At 39.4% G+C, this 24,021-nt stretch overlaps 1 protein-coding gene across 3 annotated transcripts in view; it reads right to left on the minus strand.

Annotated features, from left to right (window-relative positions):
• Nucleotides 1–19,893, minus strand: part of ankrd6b (ankyrin repeat domain 6b) — a 42,242-nt gene extending 22,349 nt beyond the window's left edge. The window contains exons 1-5 of one of the 3 annotated variants that reach the window (XM_015049231.1): nt 19,784–19,893; nt 13,413–13,737; nt 6,860–6,958; nt 2,955–3,053; nt 1,201–1,299 (exon numbers count right to left, since the gene is read on the minus strand). In XM_015049231.1, coding sequence (XP_014904717.1) covers nt 1,201–1,299; nt 2,955–3,053; nt 6,860–6,958; nt 13,413–13,538 — 423 coding nt within the window. In that variant the 5' untranslated portion in view covers nt 13,539–13,737; nt 19,784–19,893. Of the gene's footprint in view, nt 1–1,200; nt 1,300–2,954; nt 3,054–6,386; nt 6,745–6,859; nt 6,959–13,412; nt 13,738–19,783 lie in introns of those variants that run through there. The other 2 variants (XM_015049230.1, XM_015049232.1) reach the window with 2 other exon arrangements.
• Nucleotides 19,894–24,021: the final 4,128 nt, after the last annotated feature.

Below are 24,021 nucleotides of genomic sequence, written 5' to 3' on the forward strand. Positions count from 1 at the left end.
AAGTGGAAATAAATACTGGATTCAAACAAAAGAGTGCAGATTATGAAGTCTGTATACTATATTAAATCTGTATACTAGATTTAAATAGAGAAGATGGGCACATCCGACTACCTAATGCAGTAGTTACACTACACGATTTTTTGCCCCTATTTTCCCCTTATGACAATCTTAGAACGTTGGCCAATCTAAGATTGTCGCTGGTGATTTCGTAACCGATCATCCTGCAGTGTGTGGTGAGTTACGGTAGATCGTCGTGGCCGCTCCGATCTAAATCAGGGGTTTTCCCCGACTGGGAGCTTAATGCTGAATGTGACAGGTAGCCAATCAGAAAGCGCGGATTCTCCTCCGTGCTTTCTGAGGGGAAATTACGGAGGGGAATCCCAAACAGCTGACACGGCGCAACCCGAAGTCCAGCGGACATCGGAGATGATATGTGGAAACAACATTAATGTTTATTCAACATTTCGTGCAAAGAATATCCACAGAAATGACCAGAAGAGGAGTTGGAGCCAAATTGCTACCGCAGTTGTTAAACCCGGTAACTTTTCAGCTGTTCATCGTTAACATGACATAAATAGGTTATAATGGTATTCATTCAGTCAGGACTTTACGATGACACTAGCCACATGCATTGCAGGTAGATTGTAATAAAATATTGATTAATGACTGGTTTTAAAATTAGTTAACTGGACTTGTAGCCATTATTTTGTGCCCATTGTTGGACACCAAATGGCACGATCAAACCTGTTATACGTAGGATTTCTGTTGGCTGGTGTGTGGTCTCTCAGGTTTTGAAAATGGGCCGACAATCAGCCAACAGTTCTAAGATCGTGTAATGTGCGCTGGACATTAAACTAAGGAAATGAGGAAGGGAGGGTCAGTGGAGAGCACCGGAGTTGAGCATTTTTTTTCATCCACTGTCATCAATAGAAAATGAAAAAGGCAGGAAGAAATGATAAAGCCGATAAATTAAAATAAGGTCGATAGCTTTCATTTATCATGCGATTAATTGATTTACCCTTTATCGCGACAGGCCAAAAGTGATCAAATGAATGACTATTAGCAGGCCTCTGAAAAGCTCAGTTACTGCCAGTGAGGGAACTGGGACGCATGTAAAGTTGTAAAAGGGTGGTAGATCTTGATGACTGGACCTGGGCAGCCCTGCTATATATTGCCCTCACATGCTCTGATATGATATACCTTATTTTTGGCATGAACGTTGGCTCCAGCCTTCACCAGCAGTTTCACACACTGACTGAATCCATGCCAGGAAACCTCGTGAAGAGCGGTGTTGCCATCCTGACAGTGTGGAACACAAAAAGCACATTTCATTTCAACCCCTATCTCACACATGAAGTCATCTTTTGAGAATCTAGATGTTAAATGACCCATTAAATTTTGGTTATGAGAACTCTAGAAAGGTCAGACATCTGTCAAAACGCTTGAGAGCTTTACAACTAAGCAGCAGCTCATGTACTAATTATCACCATAATTAAACTAAAAGAGTTACAATATTTCCCTTTCAGACACCTGGAGTAAAGAAGCTTATATTCAACACAAACAGTTTGTTATCCAGCTGTGGAAGATTTTGTTTGAGTCAATGAACACATTTTGAGAGTGCCCTATATTTGAGGTCTTGATAAAGTGCTACACCACCACAGGCCATTTAGCATTTAAAAAACTTCAGTCTTCAGAGGCACTATTACCTGTCTCTATCTGTTTTTGGATTGTCCACAAAGACAATAGTGATAAACTATTAAAGCTCTATCAGATTCTAAAATATACTCGTTACCATGGTTTTATCCCCCTTCCTCCACCTGTAGCTTTGCCTGACTGACAAACGTGATCTTAGTTGCAGAATCTAAAGATATTCATCAATGCACAAAAGGTTGCAGTCGTCCAAAACACTAATTAATGTATAACTTTGCCAAGCATGAATCAGTTATGTTTTTCAAACTTTGCTTAAGCCAGAAATTGACAAAGAAAGCAAAGCATGAGAATCCCATAAAGCCTAATGACACGACTAACTGTCAAAGCCTCAGGTTCACATTCTGCCACAAATAATCAGCAAAAACACAGACACATTTTACAAAATGGTATGAGTCACCAGTGCAGAGCAGATAGTAATTATTGGGCTGCTAAACATTTCATACTGGCTAAATGTATCCAGCACACAATGTTTCTGTCAGTTAAGCATAACTTAATTCATTTAATTCATTTCAGCTACTTTTAACAGTAGTTGATTGAAAATTCCAGATTTCTAATTTGGATCATATTTGGAGGCAGATGGAGCAACCAGTCAAGCTATAGCTAGAGATTAAAAACAGTTTTGACATCAACAAGCTTCTAAAGCACAAATTAAAATATGATGCTCACAAATCTTTGTTTTTTTGTTGTTGTTTGTGTTTGCAGATTTTGGGTCTCAAAGAAACAAGGCGAGCTTTAGCTCTATCTACTGGGAGATCTGGCTTCAGCTTCATTCATGAAACATCTGGTAATATTACATGTTTCCTTGGGATTTGTAGGGATTTTAGCTTTGTTTTAGATTGTGCCTGCTGTGCATAAATCAAAGATTAGTTTAAAGAACAGAGCATCTCTGAGTTCTACCACAAATGGAAGTGAATGGGAAAGTCAGCATACATGAAAACACTCAAGATTTTTTACAGTTTCAGCTTTGCACCGAGTTTGGAGTGACTGGATAAAGTCACAACAAAACAGTTACTGGTTATAATTTATCGTTGCTATTTTTATTTTCGTGAGAAGAAACTTTGTGAATTCTCTCACACTGACTCGGCTGCATCGTGTATTCAGCAGGCTCTGATGGATCAAGTGATGCTGACCGTGAAGCATCACTTCAAAAGCCCTGGACAGAGGGCTAACTGGCCCTCTGTCCAGTTAGCATCTGTGTGTTGTTGTGAATGAGTGTGAGCCTTTGTGTGGCTTTTGACTTGCACCTTATCCTGTCTCTCCAGTGCACACCCTTCCTGGATGAGTGCGCTGATAATGTCAGTGTTTCCCACCACAGCAGCACGGTGTAAGGCTGTCTGCTCCCCCTGCACACAGACACAGGCACAGCAATGAGAAACCTCTGACGCCAACAGACATTAGTAACAACAGTAGATACTCACGTTGTGTAGTTAGGATTAGGAGAAACAGTTTTTATGGTATGACTAATTAAATCAGCCAACTTTATTGGAACGACCACAGAAAAATCTAGAAACCAGAACTCACAGCAGTGCAGCTCCTTTAATGTCATGTTATTATCAGATAATCCTGTCTTTGTGTTCAGATCACATCACAGAGAATGTGGTTAAAGCTAAGCAGAATGTTTGAAGTACAGAGAGGTGCAGTCTATCCAGGCTTCTGAAGTCCGTTTTAAAATGTCAAAATGATAACTCCTTAATTAAAGACAACAATACAACCTTCAGACTTTTTAATTATAAGAAAGAGGAACAAATGGAAGTTTAAGGATCATGCTTTAGTAGTAGTAAATGAGCACAGGTCTATCAGGTTTAAATGTTGGTGACATACAAAATAACACAAACGTTTGCTCAGTAATTTGTGGTACTTGAAGAACACTAGAGTGACCAGTAAAAATGTCACATATGATCACATTTTTAAATTTAGAAAACCATTTATTTTAGAAGGATCTGCTGAACATCAGCCCATTTAAATATTGTCCAAAGTTAAGACTATGCTGCTGGATACAACATATAAAAAGAAAAGTATCCTAATGGTAGTTCAAAATTATTGAGGTGTGAGAAAAAAAGAGTGGTCAAAATACCTAAATCTACAGAGATATACTAATATTAACAGTTTGCTGTTAAAGGGTCTGGAACACCTGAGGCTGCAGCAGGACACCCAGCATATGGAAGAATCATTGTGTCCCTCAAGGCCCAAGTGGAAAGGTTTAATTCATTGGATCAGATTAAAAACAACTCAAAATCGTAAAAACATAGCTTGTAACTGATTTAGGGCTGGTAATTCAGCACTTTGAACTACTGGTAATAATTACCAATTAAAAAGGCAATTGAATGTGTTTGTTCCAAGTTCATTTGTTGTTTTGGAAAAACATTGTCACCATGATCAACTTTAGTTTGAATATAACTGCACAAGCAGTCACATCCAGTTAACTCTTGTGGTGGAAAATGTTATTATAAGGTAACATCTGCTGCATGTTATATTATGTGCTTGTGAACTCTCGCCAAATGAACCTGTTTGGGTTACACACACAAGGTTGGATGTTGTTTTCCTACAGCTGCATGGGAGCCAGACCATCTCTCCCTTGTTTTGGATCCCTTGTCCTTGGTGTAAAACCCATGTGTTGACTGTGACTGGCAGAGCTTTCATTCAGAGCTGCTTCATAATTGATTGTCTTACAAGCTCTCTGTATTGTGCTCAATATACACATAAACTTGACTGATTGATTCCATCTAACAGTGCTTGGTAATTTACACAGCACTCTTTATGTTGGTTCAAACCCCAACAGAAAACTCTAGGAACAGAAAAAGAAAAGATAGATAGATGCTCTATCTATCTATCTATCTATCTATCTATCTATCTATCTATCTATCTATCTATACATCCATCCATACATACATATGTTCTTGGTGTATCTATATATCTAGATATCTAGATAGATAGATAGATAGATAGATAGATAGATAGATAGATAGATAGATAGATAGATAGATAGATAGATAGATAGATAGATAGATAGATAGACAGAGAGAGAGAGAGGAGGCTAAACGAAATGCGAGCAAGAAAAATGTTTCATGAGGCCAAACGACAACAACAGAAATCTGGGTGGAAAGGGAAAAAGAAAGGATTTGGCTATTACGGAGATTCTGTGGACCTTGGAGAAATCCAACATAGCTCTCCTTTGTTCGCTCTGTATTTCTGTTGATCAGTTAAAAGTCTATTAGAAAGATGCAAAATGTTAAAAATTACATGCATCTATAATACACGTCATGCCTGAAGAGCAGGCTTAAAGGTAGTTCCTTTCAGTTCTGCAATGAACATGAAACCACAAGCTCCCACTTCAAGGATTGCTTTGTTCGTTGGCATCATACGAGGTAATCCACCGAGTGAACTTCTAGCACATGGAGCTATGACTTTCAGCCTTCATCTGCTCTATGTCATCATCCTCATCCATGCTGCCTATGTGCCTTCAGTGCTATAAATGTGAGTATTGTTGTTGCACTCTACTGACCAACAGACTTGTCAGATGAAACAGACTGTGGAAGATGATGTGTTCCACCCCTTAGAGTTCACACAGCTTATGGTCCATTACTTCTTCCCAAAGAGTATCAGGGACAGATTGTTGTGTGATGATCAAAACCCATATTCCATGTCGGGACCTTTCAGTTGACTGCATGGTGTAATAAACACATCCTTATCAGGTAATGTAATGCAACTTTCAAGGGGCTGGTATTAAAAACAGACACTGTCCGATGCTAAAGCACAGTGCTTCTTGTTTCCTGGTAGCTCTTTGTCTCTTTAAAAAAAACAAATAAGCATAATAACATTATGCAATGCTTTCCTATAAATTAAGACATTCCAACAATTAGGACTTTACTTTTTTCCGTTGTGTAGCTCCTTCATAAGCTGCATGCCAACTTTTGAACAAACGTGATTACAGAAGAACAGAATTACTTTTAAAAGTCCGGTTTATGTTGTCTCATGTCTCTTTAAAGAATTGCAGTTACAAGAAGAGAACATCATTAAATTATAAAGAACAGCCAATGTGAACTGATGTGGTTTTGTACATTGTGGCGTGGTCTGCAGGGAAATGCATGTTTCAGAACAAACTCAAATGTTGAGGCACAGCTCAGTATAAGGTTTAGCATTACTGATTATAAATAATGTGACATTGCAAACACAGGAATGCATGTATGTGTAACAGTCTGATTCTACTGTAAGCACACATACAGACAATTGACCATATTCTTCTTCCCTAACTTTAAGCTCTTTAGTTACAAAACAGCCTTACTCAGTGAAAAAATGACACAAATAGCAATACTCCACAAGAATATGCCCCTTTGAACATAATTATGCCCAATATTGGATTGTAGAGTTCCAGGAAAAAGATTCAGCTTACATCTTTACTTAACCATAACGGGAATGGCTGCGTGCAAGCAGATTAGCAGTAAGGGACACTGAGCAGGTCAAATATGACATAAAAGCACAGAGAAAAAGATCAACGCACATGACTTCTCTGAGAAAAAAGGAGAAATGGGAGGGGAAAGCTGAGAAAAATGTCATTCCAACCTGACTTTAGCTGAACCAGACACAGGTCCAGAAGTGAAGGATTGGAGGTTGTTAAGGGAAGGTTGGTTGAAGGGGCACAGAGTTCCACCAGCTCATTAAAATTAGGTTTGGCTAACCTCCTTCACTCTTTCTGATGCGTCAGTGTCTCTCCCAATTTTTCTCCACTGTCTTCTTCCCTGATCCTCCTCCTTTTCCTCTTCCTCCTGTTTTAGTCTGCAAGTCCTGCTCCCCCAAGTCCTGGAGGACAAACTGCATCCAGTTGCAGGGCTCACTGACCACAGTGAATTCACTTGACAATGCCAAGGATCTGGCTTATCACTGTCTGTGTGGAAAATGGATGTGCATCCTGTAGGCTCTCCCACAAGTAGGCACTCCAGAGGGTCCCATTCAAGGCTACCGAAGGCCATTAGTCTACAGTTATTAATGTGTTCAAATTAACTTACAGTTGAAATGGTTTTTCCAACTTAAAAGGATCTGAAAGCAAAAAAAGAAGCAGCTGCTCATAACCATCATCAGTTAGGAATGGAAGTGGCTGATTACAATAAATAACAAATAGCTATGGCCAATATGGCTGACTCAATCCACTTACATCATCTTGAATGTCCAGATCGCATCCAGCTTTCAGCAGGATCCGCACAACCTCAAGGTGACCTTTGTGGGCAGCCAGGTGAAGGGGGCTTCTGCCGTACTGTGGAAACAAAAGCATGCATGATGCTGTAGGTAGAGGACATCACATCTACATCTACACTGAAGGGTTGAATCCCACACACAGTTCACAGTGTTGGATGGTTCTAAATGTCAAAATCGCTGTAAAATGAGCTGTGGTAGCACAAGGCAAGACAATCTGTCACCCACCGTAATGCACCACATCACTGAATCCATGGAAAACAAACAAATACTTAATCTAAGCTCTAGGAGAAGGGGGGGATCTGCACAGCTGTTTATGTGAGCCAAACAGAGAATACAAAGTGATATGAGCATCCTGCTGGAGACGAGTCTGTGGACAGCCACCCAAACCAAAATAGTCAAATGTTGTTTTACTTATACTTACGTTTTCCTTTTGAAAACTAGATGAAATTTGAATAAAAATTCATTTAGAAGGTAAGCTATGACAAAAAGACTTATATTTTTGTCATAGTTATGATTTTCTGAACTTCTGTCAAACATTAAAACTCCTACCTGCTCCTTGGACCTCACCCCTTCCACTCTCATAAAATGCTGTCTACCAACCATCTTCTCCCTCATCACAAAGATTATTAACTCCTCCCTCACCTCTGCTTTTGTCCCACAGTCTCTCAAACCAGCTGCCATCACCTACTTTCTGAAGAAACCTGGTCTTGACCCTGATAATCTTGCAAAAGTCTGACCCATCTTCAACCTCCCCTTCCTGTCCAAAATCCTTGAGCGTGCCATAGCTGCCCTTCTTAAACCTATCTCAACTCCAACTGTCTATTTGCACCATCTCTGTCTGGCTTCGGCCCCAAACACACTACAGTCTCCTTAAGTGATCTCCTTCTCTCATCAGACTACAGCCACTGCAATATCCTCTCATAAAGTGAGAAAAAAAAAAACTGTTTTCACAGCAAGATAATAGTTCCGACAAGGCCTGTTAGGCCTGTCAAGACAACAAACTTTGCTGGATAATAAAATTTCCCAGAATTTATTGCAATAAACGATAATATTGTTGTTTTGAGACTATTTTCAAGTAAGATAATAGCAATAATGGCAACAAACTTTAAATTCTAATTAACATTTGAATACTTGAACTGGAAGACATTTGAAACATCCAAAATAAATAAAGAAAACAAAAGAAACTATACATGGGCTGCACAGTGGCGCAGTTGGTAGAGCTGTTGCCTTGCAGCAAGAAGGTTCTGGGTTTGATTCCCGGTCTTTCTGCATGGAGTTTGCATGTTCTCCCTGTGCATGCGTGGGTTTTCTCCGGGTACTCCGGTTTCCTCCCACAGTCCAAAAAACATGACTGTTAGGTTAATTGGTCTGTCTAAATTGCCCCTAGGTGTGTGTGTGTGTGCGCATGGTTGTGTGTCTGTGTTGCCCTGCGACAGACTGGCAACTTGTCCAGGATGTACCCCGCCTCTCGCCCGGAACGTTAGCTGGAGATAGGCACCAGCACCCCTCCCGACCCCACTGAGGGACAAGGGTGTTCAGAAAATGGATGGAAACTATACATAAAATGAATTATGAAGTCTGTGAGAAAACAATATTATCTTTCAAAAAAGGTATAGTTGAGATTGAAGATGTTTACCATTCAGTTTTTGGTAAAAAGAGAGAGAAAAGAGGAAAAATGATAAATCAAGCAAAATGATAAATCAAGTAAATGAAAATTATAGAGTTTTTTTTTCTTTTACCATGCAATTAATTCATTTACTGTTTATTGTGACAGGCCTAGTTCCAAACTTCAAACAACTCCATTTAGGTAATGATTACTATGAATCTGTAATTATTATGACTACACACAATTTAATTACACATCTTCCCACACACAAAGAGGTTTGTGTGTGGGATTAAACACCAGACACCTTGCCAGGTTGAGGTCTGCTGTGTTTGGGTGTGGCATAGATCCACATTCATCAGCCTGCAGATTGGGTTACACTGGACCTCGCTGGAACGAAGCCGCTGACAGAGCTACAGCAGGCCTCGGGCCAGCAGCAGGCCTCCGCCTCACACCTCTGCTTCAGGCTGGCCTGTTGGATTCTAACATCCACACTCACACATCATTTAAGTGATGTGGATCACTTAAATGATCCACATCATAGTTGGATGATGTGCTATGTGCCTACATAACTTGCTGGTACATAACCTGTCAGCAAATTATGTGTTCCTGGACGGAGATGCTTTGAGACCACCAAATCTGACACAGAGCTAGAGTTTCCATAATCAACAAGCGTAGTGTGTCAGGTTTTTGTAACACGATCATTTGGAGGATCTTCTCCAGAATGCTTTTCTTGGTGTACCTGGATGTTAGAGGACTTTTTGGGGCCATATTTTCTGTCTATTAGCAACTTGCTAAGTCTGCATGTCCTCTCTTTGAAATACACACTCATTCATAGAATTACATGAACTCATTTAAAGGAAAACCATAGTTGGTTTTCCTCAACTGAGTGATTCCAAAACTGCTTCGTCTATTTCATCTGGGATATTAAATACCTTTAAAAAATGCCTATGCAGTATATCTACAATCCCAGCATATTCAGCTGTTTTATGTGAAAATATGTAGTTTTCTTTCTGCTATATGACATAACAAGTAAATTCACTTCAGACTCTCAAGATGGATCATTGGGACTTTCCACCATACTGGTCCCTGTGCCTAACTGGGGCTTAATATTTGTAGTTTTCTTTCAGTCTAAACCTGTTCACCATAGCAGCCTTGCTAATATCTATCCCAGCATTCTTTTTTCCTGGACATAGCAATGCTTATGAAACTCTGCCCTCTTTAGCCTGGATTAAGCTTATGATGGCCTTCTGCCAAAATGCCTAAATACAGCTGGTCAAAATACATCCATCAGAGCAAAGCAACAAATGTAACATTGCTGTAGTTCTTATGTATAATCACATGAACACACAATCAACATGGTCTGAAACAGTAATTTCAACAGTCTTTCCGCTCTCTTTTTTCAGATGGCTGGTTTTATTCCAATAGGACTAATATGAAACAGTTCCCTCATACTAAAAAATATAAAACTAACACCATAAAAGCCCATTTGGGAAACATATTTTATCATTAATATAATTTAACAAGCAAACATGTGACAGTTTAACCCTTTTCTTTTGAGCTTACTATTTGATACTTAATGCTAGACAGAAAAAGCTTAAATAGACATTTGAAAGAGAATCATCATGTCGTGGCATCAGACTTACACAGCACTTTTCAGACCTTCAAAGATGTTTCACATGAAATCACTCATTCCTATTCACACACACATTCACATCTAATCACTTCTCATCTATCTGACCTAAAGCGTCTCAGTTCTGTCTCTGGAAACAAATGATCACCGTGGTGTTCCATCAAGGTCTGGCACAGCAAAGAGAAACAAGGAATGGAGCAAGGCATTGTGGGACACACATGCAGCTCAGAGGGCTAGTGGTATTCAGTTATTTTAAATGTATTTTTGATATGTAGAAAATAAGACTGGTCACAGTTAGGCCTGTCACGATAACAAATTTTGCTGAGCGATTGTCTAAAAAATTATTGTGATAAACGATAATTTTGTTTCAAGACCTTTTGACACTGATTTAATGGAAATGACTAATAATGCACGCTATTTACACTTTATTTTACACTTTATTTTCAAAAGAACACATAACACTGGAACTGATAAACTAAATAAACAAAACAACCAAAAACAAAAATAAAATGGATTCTCAGTCTCCATTAACAAACAACGTACTTGAATAAAAAGTAATCAACTATTAAGAAAATAAATTAAGAATATGCTAGTTTTAAAAACTTAATATGTCTTGATTGAAATAGCCTAATTATAGTTTTCAGATTTATAACTTATTCTGCCCTATTGACCTTTATTTTATCTGTAGTTGCAGCAGATTGTTTGCTAAGATCTTTTTGAAAGTGCCTTTTGTCTGTCTGGGAAACAATCAGGAGAAGTTCCAGCTTTTCACACTGATCTGTGAAAAGCCATAAAACAGCAGGAGTCCAGGCCAGTACAGGAGAGTCTCTGCTTCCACTCTGTTTAGACAAAGGGGACAAATGGCTTTTGATCTTGGAAACAAATTGCAGGGAGTTTCTAACTTTAGAGAGGGTCAGAGACAGCGCCTGGTTGGATGAGCAAAGATACCTTATTTGAATAAATTAAAAGACAAGAATACACCTTTACTATAAAAATTTGTGCAGGTGAGGAACAAATTAGATTTGCTCATGCAATTCTTTGCTTTTCTTTCTTTCTTTCTTTCCTTCTTCTTTCCATTTGTCTTAGGCAAATGAATGTATGTCTCTGTTGTTCTGCAGTTTCTGTTGTAATTTCATACGTTGTCTTCTATTGGATTAAACTCTGCAATTCTGTGACGTCAACACTCATTGTTGTTTTCTGTGTGGCTACACGCGGTCCGCCGGGAGAACCCGGGATCCGTAAGAAGATTGAGCCAGAGATATTTCCCAAAAAGCTTAAAATCTTCTTCAACACAACATAAAGCCAAAGTGGAAATAAATACTGCATTCAACCAAAACAGTGCAGATTATGAAGTCTGTATATTGCTCTTCAGTAATCACTAGGTTTAAATAGAGAGGATGGACATATCTGACTACCTAATGCAGTAGTTCACACTACACGATTTTTTGCCCCTATTTTCCCCTCAAGATAATCTTAGATCGTTGGCCGTTCTAAGATTGTCGCTGGTGATTTCGTAACCAATCATCCTGCAGTGTGATGTAGATCGTCGTGGCCTCTCTGATCTAAATCAGGGGTTTTCCCCAACTGGGAGCTTAACGCTGAATGTGACAGGTAGCCAATCAGAAAGCGTGGATTCACCTCCATGCTTTCTGAGGGGAAATTATGGAGGGGAATCCCAAACAGCTGACACGGCGCAACCCGATGTCCAGCGGACATCGGAGATGATATGTGGAAACAACATTAATATTTATTTAACATTTCGTGCAAAGAATATAGAAATAACAAGGGGAGGAGTTGAAGCCAAATTGCTACCGTAGTTGATAAACCCGGTATGTTTTCAGCTGTTCTTCGTTAACGTGACATAAATAGGTTAGAATGATTTTCATTCAGTCAAGACTTTACGCTGACTAGTCAGCCAACATGCCTAGGTGGGACCCATGTGGGGGAAAGGAGGGCTGATATATGGGTTCCATATGGGTTTGTCCGCGGGTTCCACAATGGCCCCACATGGGTTTGCCCATGTAGGGCTACAGCCCACATGGGCTCTACATGGGCCCTAAGTGGACAAACCCATGTGGGCCACCACCATATAGGCCCCATGCAGGGCCCATGTGGGCTCTGGCCCTACATGGGCAAACCCATGTGGGGCCATCGTGGAACCCGCGGACAAACCCATATGGGACCCATATAGTCTGCCCTCCTTTTCCCCACATGGGGCCCACCTAGGCATGCTGGCAGGGGCTAGCCACATGCATCACAGGTAGATTCTAATAAAGCATTGATTAATGCCTGATATTAAAATTAGTTAACTGGACTTGTAGCCATTATTTTGGGCTACAAGTCCAAAATAATGGCTCTGTGGCTGGACACCACACAGCACGATCGAACCTGATCGAACTCTGTCGGCTAATGTGTGGTCTCTCAGGTTTTGAAAATGGGCCGACAACTCGTGTCGGGTGCACTGGACATTACACTAAGGAAATAGGAAGGGAAGGTCAGTGGAGAACACCAGAGTTGAGCCTTTTTTTATTCAGTGTCATCAAGAGAAAGAAAAAAAAGTCAGGAAGAGACGACAAAGCCGATAATTAAAATGAGGTCGATAGGTTTAATTTATCGTGCGATTAATTGATTTATCGTTGATCGCTACAGGCCTAGTCACAGTATAACTTTCCTTCCACGAAAACTTCTAGAACATTTTTTCTTGTTGAGACAGTGAATACATTCAGGTTCTTTATACACTGAGCCCCCAACTTGTGAATATTTTGAGGAAATAAGTTGTGAACTCCCCAGCTAACCCTGCAGTGGCAGCTCTGTGGCTCAGTGAGAGGCAGCTTTGGCAACTCCCTGATGCCCAACCAGCCTGCACCTGAAACCAGGAACCGCTCAACTGCTAGTTAGGTGAAGCTGTGCAACACATTTAAGCTTAAGTACTGTTAATGAAACTACTTCCTGTTGACATAAACAGGTTCATCTGCTGGTGCTCTTATAGCGGGTTCTGTGCAGTCGAAAACTGCAATTATGCAATTATAAATAGAATTGGACAGACTTGAAGAAGGACTTTAAACAAAGCCATCAAAATGTAAGAAACATTTTTTAGTAACTACTCAAATCTGACAAACATGTTTGGACTCGTTGATCTGAGCTGTTGAGCAGATCTGCCTAACCAACCAGATGACACTGTTTTCACTGGTAATGAGGCAAAGAGTAAAGAAAATGAAAACAAACAACACCTGTGTATTACATATTCTCAAAGCTCACTCTCAATGAAAATCTCACCTTGGTGACGGCTACTTTTGCACCTTTGTTGATAAGCTGGACCACATTGTCAGCTTGTCCCTTGTGTGAAGCTATGAGGAGGCGCTCGGAAAGTGCGAGGACCTCAGCTGCATCCTGCTGGCTCATGAAGCAGGGCGAGTGATGTGGCTGTCTTTGAACACAGAGTTCCAGATGCTGAGAAATGTTGAGAAGGTGAAGCTGTTTGGTAATCTAGTTAATCCACAGGGCTGCAGCATGGCTTGCTGGGGGCTGTCAGTGTCACTGATTTCCTGTTGCTAGAAGTCACCCACTCGGCCAGGACAGCATGCCATCATACACCTATAGTCTGGGAAACCCAGATAAAGAAAAAAAAATACACAAAAATCAGTGTGTTGCTCTACTCACATCAGCTTCAACAGGAAAACAGAGAGGGCTGACACGTCTCCTGTCCAGTTAGTAAAACCTATCTGCAGTCCTTCAGGGATCATGTGAGACAGACCAACATAAAGAGCAACATAGAGGGGGCAGATTTGTTGACCAGAACCAGAGCAGCTCATACAGTGATAAAAACACTAAATCATATTGAAATGTAGATATTTTTAACAATAAAAAGGAGAGTTTGGAAATTTTCTAAAATCTCAAACTTGATATTTTAAGTCAAGTATTTGAAGTTACCAAGTTTGAGACTTCAGAACATTTCCAAAATCTGATTGGATCTTTGGGATTTATACACATGAGCAATGAGCCCCTAACAGGTTAACTCTTTTGGGATGAAACCTCAAGTCTCTGTCTGGATATATTTGCTTATTTTAATTGTAAAAAGTTCTTTATATGTCCTGTGAGTAGATATTTTTACCAATTTCTCCGCAACAACTGAAACTTTCAACATCTAGCAGTTATTTAGAATTTACAGTCTATGAAGAGTGTTTCATTCAAGGATTCAAGGATTTTTTATTGTCATACCACCTTGCTTGTTTGCAGTATGAAATTCAGACTCAGAAATACAAGTGTGTATTTCACCCTGTTATGTTCCTAACCTATTTGTGTGTGTTTGTGTAACCTAACCCTAGTGTATGTAAGCCTACACTTAGAATGTGAATTTAAATTTATGTATATCTACATGACTTTTATTTAAACCAAAATTGGTCAAACAGAAAGGAAGAACAGAACAAGGCATGCCTAACAAAATTTAGAGTTGCAGAAGAAACATGAGAGGGGAAGAAAGAAGGAAAAAGTATCTGATGAAGACACGTGTTCACAGGGGGCAACAGGACAAAACGAAATGACACAAATACAAATTAACAAAACGAAGGGAAAATATAAAAAGAAGACAAACCGCATTCAATAGACATTACATACTGTTATTACATACTCTTTATGTGTGTATGGTTTCATTCTTACTGTATCAAACTGCTTATAAAGTCTTACTAGCTACTTGATCCTAACTTAACATTAGTTGTTGACATTAGTAAAGTGCAGCCAAGTTGCAGCTAATGCAACCCTGCAGCTCCAGCAAAAAAAGATGAAGTGCATTCAGCCCAACAATTGTCAAGTTAATTCGAGAAGAACTGAGTAATAACGAAGAAGAAAACAAACATTTTAACCCTTATTTCTGAGAAGGGAAATTACAAATGCAATTATGAAATATTGGTCATCTCTAGATCATATAGCCGCAATGGAAAACGGGAAACAGTGTGCTGCCTTCTGATAGCTATATTTTGGGCCTCTGTCTTCCAGATACCTTACAAAGTCATGCACACAAGTTTATAAGTCAGAAACAGGAGCAGAGGGACAGTGTACATTTCCATAAGTCTGTGATGAATGTCACCCAAATTTCAGCAAATACATTTTATTCCAGAAAGCCGGGCAGTGACTGGCATTCAGCAGCAGGACTGAACCACACTCCCATGGCCCTGCAGGGCAAAATCCAGACAAAATGGATTATCTTTAAGATGCTTTCTGATGAATGCAAAAAAATAAAGAATCCACTATGAATCAATTCATGTAATGTTTATTTGCACTGCGATGTGATTTTATACATAATACATCATGTATGCATTATGGGTTATATCCCAGATGGATACAGAGAAAAGGGATCTAATGATATGCATCTTTAAAATCTAAAAAATAGCATATAATTGTGTCTGTCATGTCAGTTCACCTTGTATCTGTGCGGTTTTGATGTTTGGGTCAGACTGATATATGAGTAGGCCTGTCACAATAACAAATTTTACTGGACAATAAATTGTCCCAGAGCTTATTGCAATAAATGATGCTATTGTTGTTTTGAGAACATTTTTAAGTAATATGATATTAACAATGGCATAAAAATGCAGAGAACACATCCTCAATGATCAATAAACTTTCAATTCTAATGAACATTTAAACACAGGCACTAGAAGACATTTGGAATATCCAAAATAAATATAGAAAACAACAGAAACAACAATTAAAATGAATTGTCCAAAACTGTCCTTCAAAAAACAGGGCTTGAGGCTAATGCACCAGATTGAAGATTTAAAGATGACATCACAATCTATGGGTTTCAGCTGGTCCTAAACATGTTCTAACTCTTCTGTAGTTCACCTACAAACTCCAATCAACACACCGAACAAAAAAGGATACAAATAAAGAGTCCTTAAATCTCAGTTTCTCTAAATTCTTCTACAAACAACAGAGTATGGTGAGATTTAAAACATAACCTTTTACAAAATATTCAAAATAAACAAAACAAACTGAGAATCAAATGAAGGCTCTAACAGGACCCTGTCTTTTGGCTACCAGAGGTCAATTGTTTGTACGAAATAAGTTCCTTTGCACCATGGTTACACTTGAATGACACCCTCATACCAGTTAAAAACTGAATACAATTAAGTAAAGCAGGGAATTCTCTGGCTGACAGCATTCCACACAATTCTGCAGAGAATCCCCTCAGTCATACTTGCCTCACAAAGTAGGCGCAGCAGGGTCAGAGAGGCTCCTTACTTTGCAGCTAGGCAACGTGCTTTTGTGCAAACTTTCTGGAAGTCTGATCTCAGTTCAAAATAAGAAAGCCTTCCCTGTTCACATGGCTCAGGGAGGAGGCCTTGGTGAATACTTATTAACCTGTTCTCCCAAGAGCAATAACAATCTTTGCAATTACATAAAACAAATCTTTGGAAGAACCAAGTTATTAAACATTTTTCTCATATCAGCTGGACTAACACAACAATGTCCTTCTTGCTTTTTTATCACCCTTTGCTAAGAGGTCAGCCTGGGGTCAACAGCTTGGCTCCTCACGTTCATTGGAATGCACACAGCTCCTCAGTGATGTGTATCCCGAGTAGTTTTCTCATCACTCGTTGAACATGTCTTGCAGGTATCAGCTACTTCTGGAGATCTCAAATACGTCACCCCTTGGGGTCGCAAAACTATAGCCAATGATTTGGCAACCATCTTCAGTTTTGAGCTTAAATTGTTACTGTACTGTGGTATTTTAAAAGTCTGCATTTAATTTACTGAGAATGTTGTTTTGGTCTCACTATCCTGAAAAAATCCATCTTGAAAAGCATGCAGCGTGCAGTTTATATATTGATTTCAAATCAAAAGATAGGAAGGAATTTGTAGAATGAAAAAAGTCCAGATGGTTTAACAGGTGTTGAGAAACAGTGAATGATGCTTGGGGCCAACCACACCTAAAGAAAATGCTGCATTCAATATTTGGCAATGATTTGATTTGATGCTCAATTCACATCTAAAAACAACGGCCTACTGGAGCACTGACTGCAGCTTCAGAGCAGAAGTCTATTTGGATGCATAGCTGAAACCAGGAGTGGCGGCTTTGTGATGTGATGTGCTTCTTTCATAATTTCAGAATCATAATTTTCAGCCATTGTTTACGTTCAACTTTACCACCATTTGCCAACCAAATGTACTTCTTCTGGTGCAGAAAGATGATGCATGTCAGGGATGTAAAAGTCGGCTGTTCAGACGGCAGACGCTTTGAAAACTATTGGATACATGTCAGATTCAGCACTACATATGGAAATAAAAGGACCATAAAAGATCAGAAATTCATTTTTTATGTTTTTCTGCACTGTTCAGACCCAGTTAGCAAATCAGCAGTATCAAAGATTAATTCTAAAAAAAAAAAAAAAAAACTGTCGCTCATGGAGAAAAGTCATGATTGGCTTTTATTTTCTAAGGAGAACATGTTTCTATTGTTGTATTTTTAGTGAAAGAAAAGGAAGGCAATGGGCCCATGCCACAACCCTCACTTCACTCTAAAGAGGTGTGAATATATTTCATTTGCATTTAAAACATCTTGCTTATTTACAAAATCTATTTTGCCTGACTTGCAATGGCAAACAGGATAAATCAACCAACGTAGCTTTAGTTTACATTTTTAAATAATTTCAGTTACATTTTAGATTCACTTTTACTGCTTGTATTTAGCTGTCTTTAACAATGATCTTTGACATTGATGTGTTTTAAACCTAAACGGGCCAGTCGGAGTCCTACATCGCCCTCCCCTGATCCAGACTGATATAATGAGGCTAATGCTCTGAACTCAGAGGGATCAGGTGTTCACTTATGACTCCTACATCCTGTCTCTTCTCCAGCTGGGAGAGCGAAGTGTCAGCTGTGGAGCAGAGCATCCTACAAAGACCCCCCTCACCACCCATCCACTTGAGTGAACATTATGCATGGAGTTTACTGGTTATAGCTAAGCATAAATAGTTAAGCAGAACTGAGATGATAGAGAGATGAAAGCCCCTTTTAATGCCAAAAAGTATTAAAAAGAAACTTTATGTCCAGCTTTTACAGCAGAAAGCAAGAAATAGACTTAGAATTACTGTAAAAATCTTTATGTATAAAAGATCATTTTAAAAACAGAGTAAGGCCATCCTTATATAATAGTCTGACCTCCTTATAAATCTAACAATCACCTCAAGTGTCTGGTTTCATAAATGTGTAAATGGGCCTTTGCCTGCACACTATGATGCAATTATACACTTGGTAACTTCTGCCTCTGTCAGCTCTGGTCTGTGCTAATCAGCTCCCCAGGGTCACACGCAGATGGACAGATGGACGTATCGCTGCTATTTCACTGCATTGAATTATTTCATTTCATACAGTCATGAAATTATATACACTAAGTGGGTAGCCATTTGATTTAAACATTCAGGACATAACTGAGTAATTTTTCTTCCTAAAAGCTTCTCATATTTTCATTTGGGGCCACAAAATAATCTGCTGTGCCTTTTTTATATTATCTATTTAACAACAAACGAAAGATGAAAGATTTTTATTGAATTGGAAAACAATAGAGTCATCTTAAAATAAAGAAATATAAGATAAAACTAAAATTTTAAAATGCTACACTAAATCATAAAATCATTCTACCTTCATCATCCTCCTGGTTTGCTCCAATATGCAGCTGATGGCCTCCTGGCTGCTCTTTGTAAGCACCCTGGACTGTGGTTCAGCTTGTTATCAACCAACATTAAATGCTGCAGAGCAGTGAAAACTCTAACATATGCATCATTAGGTTAACAAACACGGAAAATAATTTAAAAACAAACAAAAAAGTCTTATCCATGTGTAGCCTGAACCTTCATGCACTCTGCTGTTCCCAGATCATTTCTTCCTCTGCCTTCTGGGTGGAAGTTTGTGTTTTACTTACAGTTTATTGCTAGAACACATTAATCAACACTGCATAACCTCATAACTATGCATCTCATTACCGGGTGTCCTGACTGACCCCGTATTATCTGAATATTAAGGATAAACCTCAGGCAAAATTCTGACTTGCAGAGAAGTTTTCCGTTAATCCCGCTGTACCTTATCCAGGTGCTTCATTATTCAGAGCCTGTAGTCTAATTTGTGTCCAGCACGACAGTGATTGAGGGGTTTTGTGATTCTACATAATAACTCATCTGCCTCATAGCATTATCTTGTGAGGTAACTCCCCGGAGGTCGGAATTCTGAGAACGTAATGTGAGCAGAGAGCGGATCTAAACAAGACTGCTTCAAGTCTCTTTCTTCACCCCGACAGGCTGCAGTTTGTTTCACTTTTCCCTGAACTGAAGCAGGCGGAGGGAAAGCAGCGAGCTGAGGCTCAGAGAGAGGGAAAAGCAGCTAACCCAGCCACAGCTACACTCTTATCTACATGGTCACCAAAGCTGCGGGCGTCACAAGTTTACGAGGCGATACAACAGAAACAAAACCCGAAAAGCATATTAGAAAATGTTACGTTTAATCTCGCGGAACACTTTGCTTCTACTTTAGCCCGACTGGCGTCGCAAATATAATTTTGAACAAAGGTTCCAACTGTGAATCACGGAGCTCCCTGTTCAGTCCAGCACTGCGAAAACACGGTGCAAAACCGGAGAGTTAATCAGCAAACTCACCTCAGGACGAACAAACAGTGTCGAGGTTCGAACCGAGCTCCAGAATAAACTATTCCAGCTGCCCACAAGAGGAGGCTACCCGCTGTCTGCAGGAAATGAGTAAAAACCCACTCAGGTCCGTCCGCGCTTCTCCCGCCGCCCCCCTCAGTGTCCCAGTCCCATGTCAACAGCCGCGGCTGCTCGGAACGAGGAAACACTTCCTCCTTTCTACCAGGCAGATTCATTTTCAAATAGTTTTTCAATATAAAAAAACCAAACAAAAAAATAGATTAAAAAAACCACGCAGATGTCAGTAGAGAATGTTTCTCATTCTTCTCATCTCTCCAGATAGTAAACCTCTCATCGGCAAAAGGCTACAGGCAAGTTTTCATTATAAAATATTAATAAGCGTTTCAGCACGAGCTGTAATAACACCAGCTTTATGTCTTTTATCAGTGACTAGAAAGATGAGTCACAAAGTTTAAAACCTTTTTCAATAATATTAATGCACATCAATATAAAGTGTCAGAATAAGACGAAATCAGAAGAGTCATAATTTCCAGACAGAACACTTAAACTGCTAATTTGTTGTTGCGCAATACTGCTTGGTAAAAAATATGTTGAAAATCTGTTTATTCGTGGATTTAATTCAGTTCTTCTATTTTGCTCATAACTGCATTGTTTCTGCAGATGTGGCATCATTCAAGGGGAAACAAACCGTACATTTATTGCAGCCGTGACCCCAGGCCACTCACACTGAGCTGAGGGTTTGTGGGAGGGTTCTTCCTGTAAAAGGGAAGTTTTCATTCTTTTGTCATACATGCTGAGTATGAGGGTCTGCCTACAGCTAACTCCAGGCAGCATGTAGAGCCCACTACATCTACATGCTTGTCTAGGAGTGAATGCTGCACACCAGTGATTCAATGCAATCTGCTGGGTTTACAAATATGGAAAGCATTTTATCAGTGTGAATAATGAACTGAACTTGACTGCATTGTTTGATAAGTAGGATCAATTTGATATGAATAATTGGATTGATCTTTTGCTCCTCTTGTTTGTTCGCTTCTTTGCTTGTTTTCTTTCTTTCTTTCTTTCTTTCTTTCTTTCTTTCTTTCTTTCTTTCTTTCTTTCTTTCTTTCTTTCTTTCTTTCTTTCTTTCTTTTTGAATGACATTCATGTAGCCATAAAAGACACTGGCGCTTTGCGACTGACTTTAGAGCAAACTGGCTGGTGTAGGCTTTCAACCTGAACATCCACAAATTGCCACAAGCAATTTGCCAGCTGATGCTTCCACCCTCAGTTAAATCATAGTAACGTTGCTGAGGTGAAATGTGCCTTTCTTTCTCAGCCGACCTTTGATGTTCAACAGTGGGTTTCTAAACAAAAGCAGAAAGAAAATCTTTCGGATTTTGAATGCTCAGATTCCAGAACAGAAATCTGACTCTGTATTACAGCATACCCCTTTTCTAGAGTTAAGCCTGAGGTAACATTCTGCTATTTTTTTTGTTGTTGTTGTTTTGCCATTGAGTGAGAGCAATGTGAACCTCTTTTGAACTGAACTCTGATGAGGACAGGAGCCATGTCCTACACATTTTGAATCTTGACTGGTCCTGCACTGTACTTAATAATACCCAGTCACTCTTCTTTCTATACCTTTTTCTTTCACTGACATCAGAAAGTGATTTAAATATGCAGAATAAGATCACAATGACTTAGTGTCTTTTTTCATAATTTAATGTGACACATTTGATGGAAGTACCACAGCATAGCCAGCAGATGTCAGTAGAGTCCTGGCATTATTGTGAAAATTGAGATTTAAAACTTTATCAGTCTTATTGAAGTTGGTCAAACTGACAGATGTTGCTGAGTGGATGTAGAATCTGTTGAACTTGCAGCTCAGATGATGAAGTTGGCAGTCAGGGGAAAGCAATTCTCAGTTTCAGAGCTGAGAAAGGAAGAATAATGGTTAAAAACAAATGACTAGAAAACCTGAATCAAAATGTATGACATGATAACACATATTCTTACAAAACAATATCCTCATGAGAATGTAGATAAACGCCAGTGCTACCAACTACACCACTGACAGAAAACGTTGAATGGAACATAAATTGCACTTGACAACACTGTTTTGTATAAAGTGAATTCAATTGAAACAGAATATAATAAACAGCAACAAAAGTGCCAAATAATAAAAATCTAATTGAAATCAGTCTGCTAGTGAGGCTCCACATTGCTTTGTTGGCACTGTATGTACACATAAACTTGAGGTTTCAGAGCATTCAGACTGAGAATCAAGCACAAAATCAAAGCTATGAAGCCTCAGGAGAAATCAGAGAGTAGAGCAGCAGGAGATCCTGATTTGCTCACGCTGTTCAAAGCACACTTCTTACATTTCTGTCAGCTCACATCCCCCTCTCCCATCAACTCCTGCTGATAACACAGTAAACTCTGGATTTAGTCCATAATTAACATTGTACTCTCTAAAATGAGCTCAGCCTTCTTCTTCTTGTGCCCGATTAGCTTTCCAATCATCAAAATGTTTTATACAAAATGTCAAAAGGTCTTATACTATCAGCTGGTTATGAAAAAGTCTTACAAAAACAGGCCTGCCTCTGTTATTCTCAACCTGAAGGTTGTGTTTTCACATACTGAGCTAAATTCACTTGCACAGATTCATGTGTCTTTACGTATGGAGGTAAAGCTGTATCAATATTCACAAATACACAGAAGGACTGACGTGCACAGAACAAGATTCATATTTTTATTTTTGATGCAAACACAAATATATCTTGATTTACAAGCTGCTTCTGGCCTGTGGGCTTCGCTGAATTTATGTGTGAATTTTGAGACTCCCCTAACATGGCTCAATCCACAAATGTATTTTTTAACAGGGAATGGTCAGACAGCAACCAATCAGATATCTTCCTTGTTTCAGTCAATGATATGAATGGACCCCACATTGTGGTAACTGATGGATAAGCCAATCACATTTACCCATTGCAACAGCACTGAAGCCATGTTAAAGTACAATTTAGACCTCAGATTGGTTTCTGGCAGCGACAGAAGAGCGGTAAGTCAAATATTTATCTTAACATATTTAACTACTTGTCCTCTTGCTATGAGTATTACTGATAATCAATTTAATTAACATTAATAATGGGGGCAACTGGGTATGTCAGCAGCAGTGCAGTTGCTGTGCCACATTGATGTAGATGCAGAGAACACTCTCCACCACACAGCAATAGATGCTCCTCAGGACTGAACACCCAAGTCCAGCTTTCCACATCTCCTGAGGAAGTAGAGACACTAGAGACACCTCCTGACCAGATGGGAGGTGTTGCCAGTCCAGGTGAGGTCACTGGATATATGCACACCCTGGTACCTGTAGCTGGAGACCACCTTGACAGCTGTAGATCTGATGGCACGGGGTGGCATTAGGGGGCATTGCTCGACCACAGAGCCAGTCGCATTCGTATCTTCATTTAATACAGTAGAAACTCCCACACTTGTGCCTGTTGTCCCACACACTTTTTTTCAGCTGGCTTAATCCATTGCCAACATGTCATAACTTGTTGCAACAAGTTTGTTTCTGTTTGTTTCTGGTCAGGAAAGCCCACTATCCTGAGATGCTTATGCCTGTTTTAACACTTGTGTGGCAGTGACACAAGTGTTTTTCTGGGAAAAAGGGTTCTCCTGCTACTGTTGTGCAGAGCTGTGCAGGTGTGTGTTAGAATCATGTCAGCAAACCAGCAAAAGGCAAAGAATTTGCACAGTTTTCCCCCCAAACTAACTGAGTGAATCGAATAATGTTGTTGGATGCAGGTATTGTTAGCTACCCAATGGCAATATAGCACATTAAGCTTGTTAACAAGAATAGGTCATTGATTTTGTTATTTATGTTCAAAAGTGGGTAGTACTGGTTACATTCACTTGAATAACTTTCTGGGAAAAAGGGTACTTATATGAGTAGTTGTTTATTTTGCATTAATAAACAAGGGTCTTTTTTTTTTTACTTGAAAGGTTACATAAAGGTTTGTTTATGTATTTATATTAAAGTAAAAACTTGTTTTTTCTCCTCTCCCCCAAAATAAGACAATGTCCTGCTAAATCCCTCTGGAGCCAGGGCTGTATGGAAGGAGAAGCTCTCTCGTCTCTAGATGTCATCCAGAGCAACAGCAGCATGTGAGCTACAAGTAGGTCTTCCCTCACCACCCGGAGATGAAGTACAGCTTTCCAAACTGAAGGAAACATTTTCC

The sequence above is a fragment of the Poecilia latipinna genome, unplaced genomic scaffold (assembly GCF_001443285.1).
Source record: "Poecilia latipinna isolate Pla-1442-1.1 unplaced genomic scaffold, P_latipinna-1.0 Scaffold935, whole genome shotgun sequence".
In the NCBI taxonomy this organism is placed as follows: domain Eukaryota; kingdom Metazoa; phylum Chordata; class Actinopteri; order Cyprinodontiformes; family Poeciliidae; genus Poecilia; species Poecilia latipinna.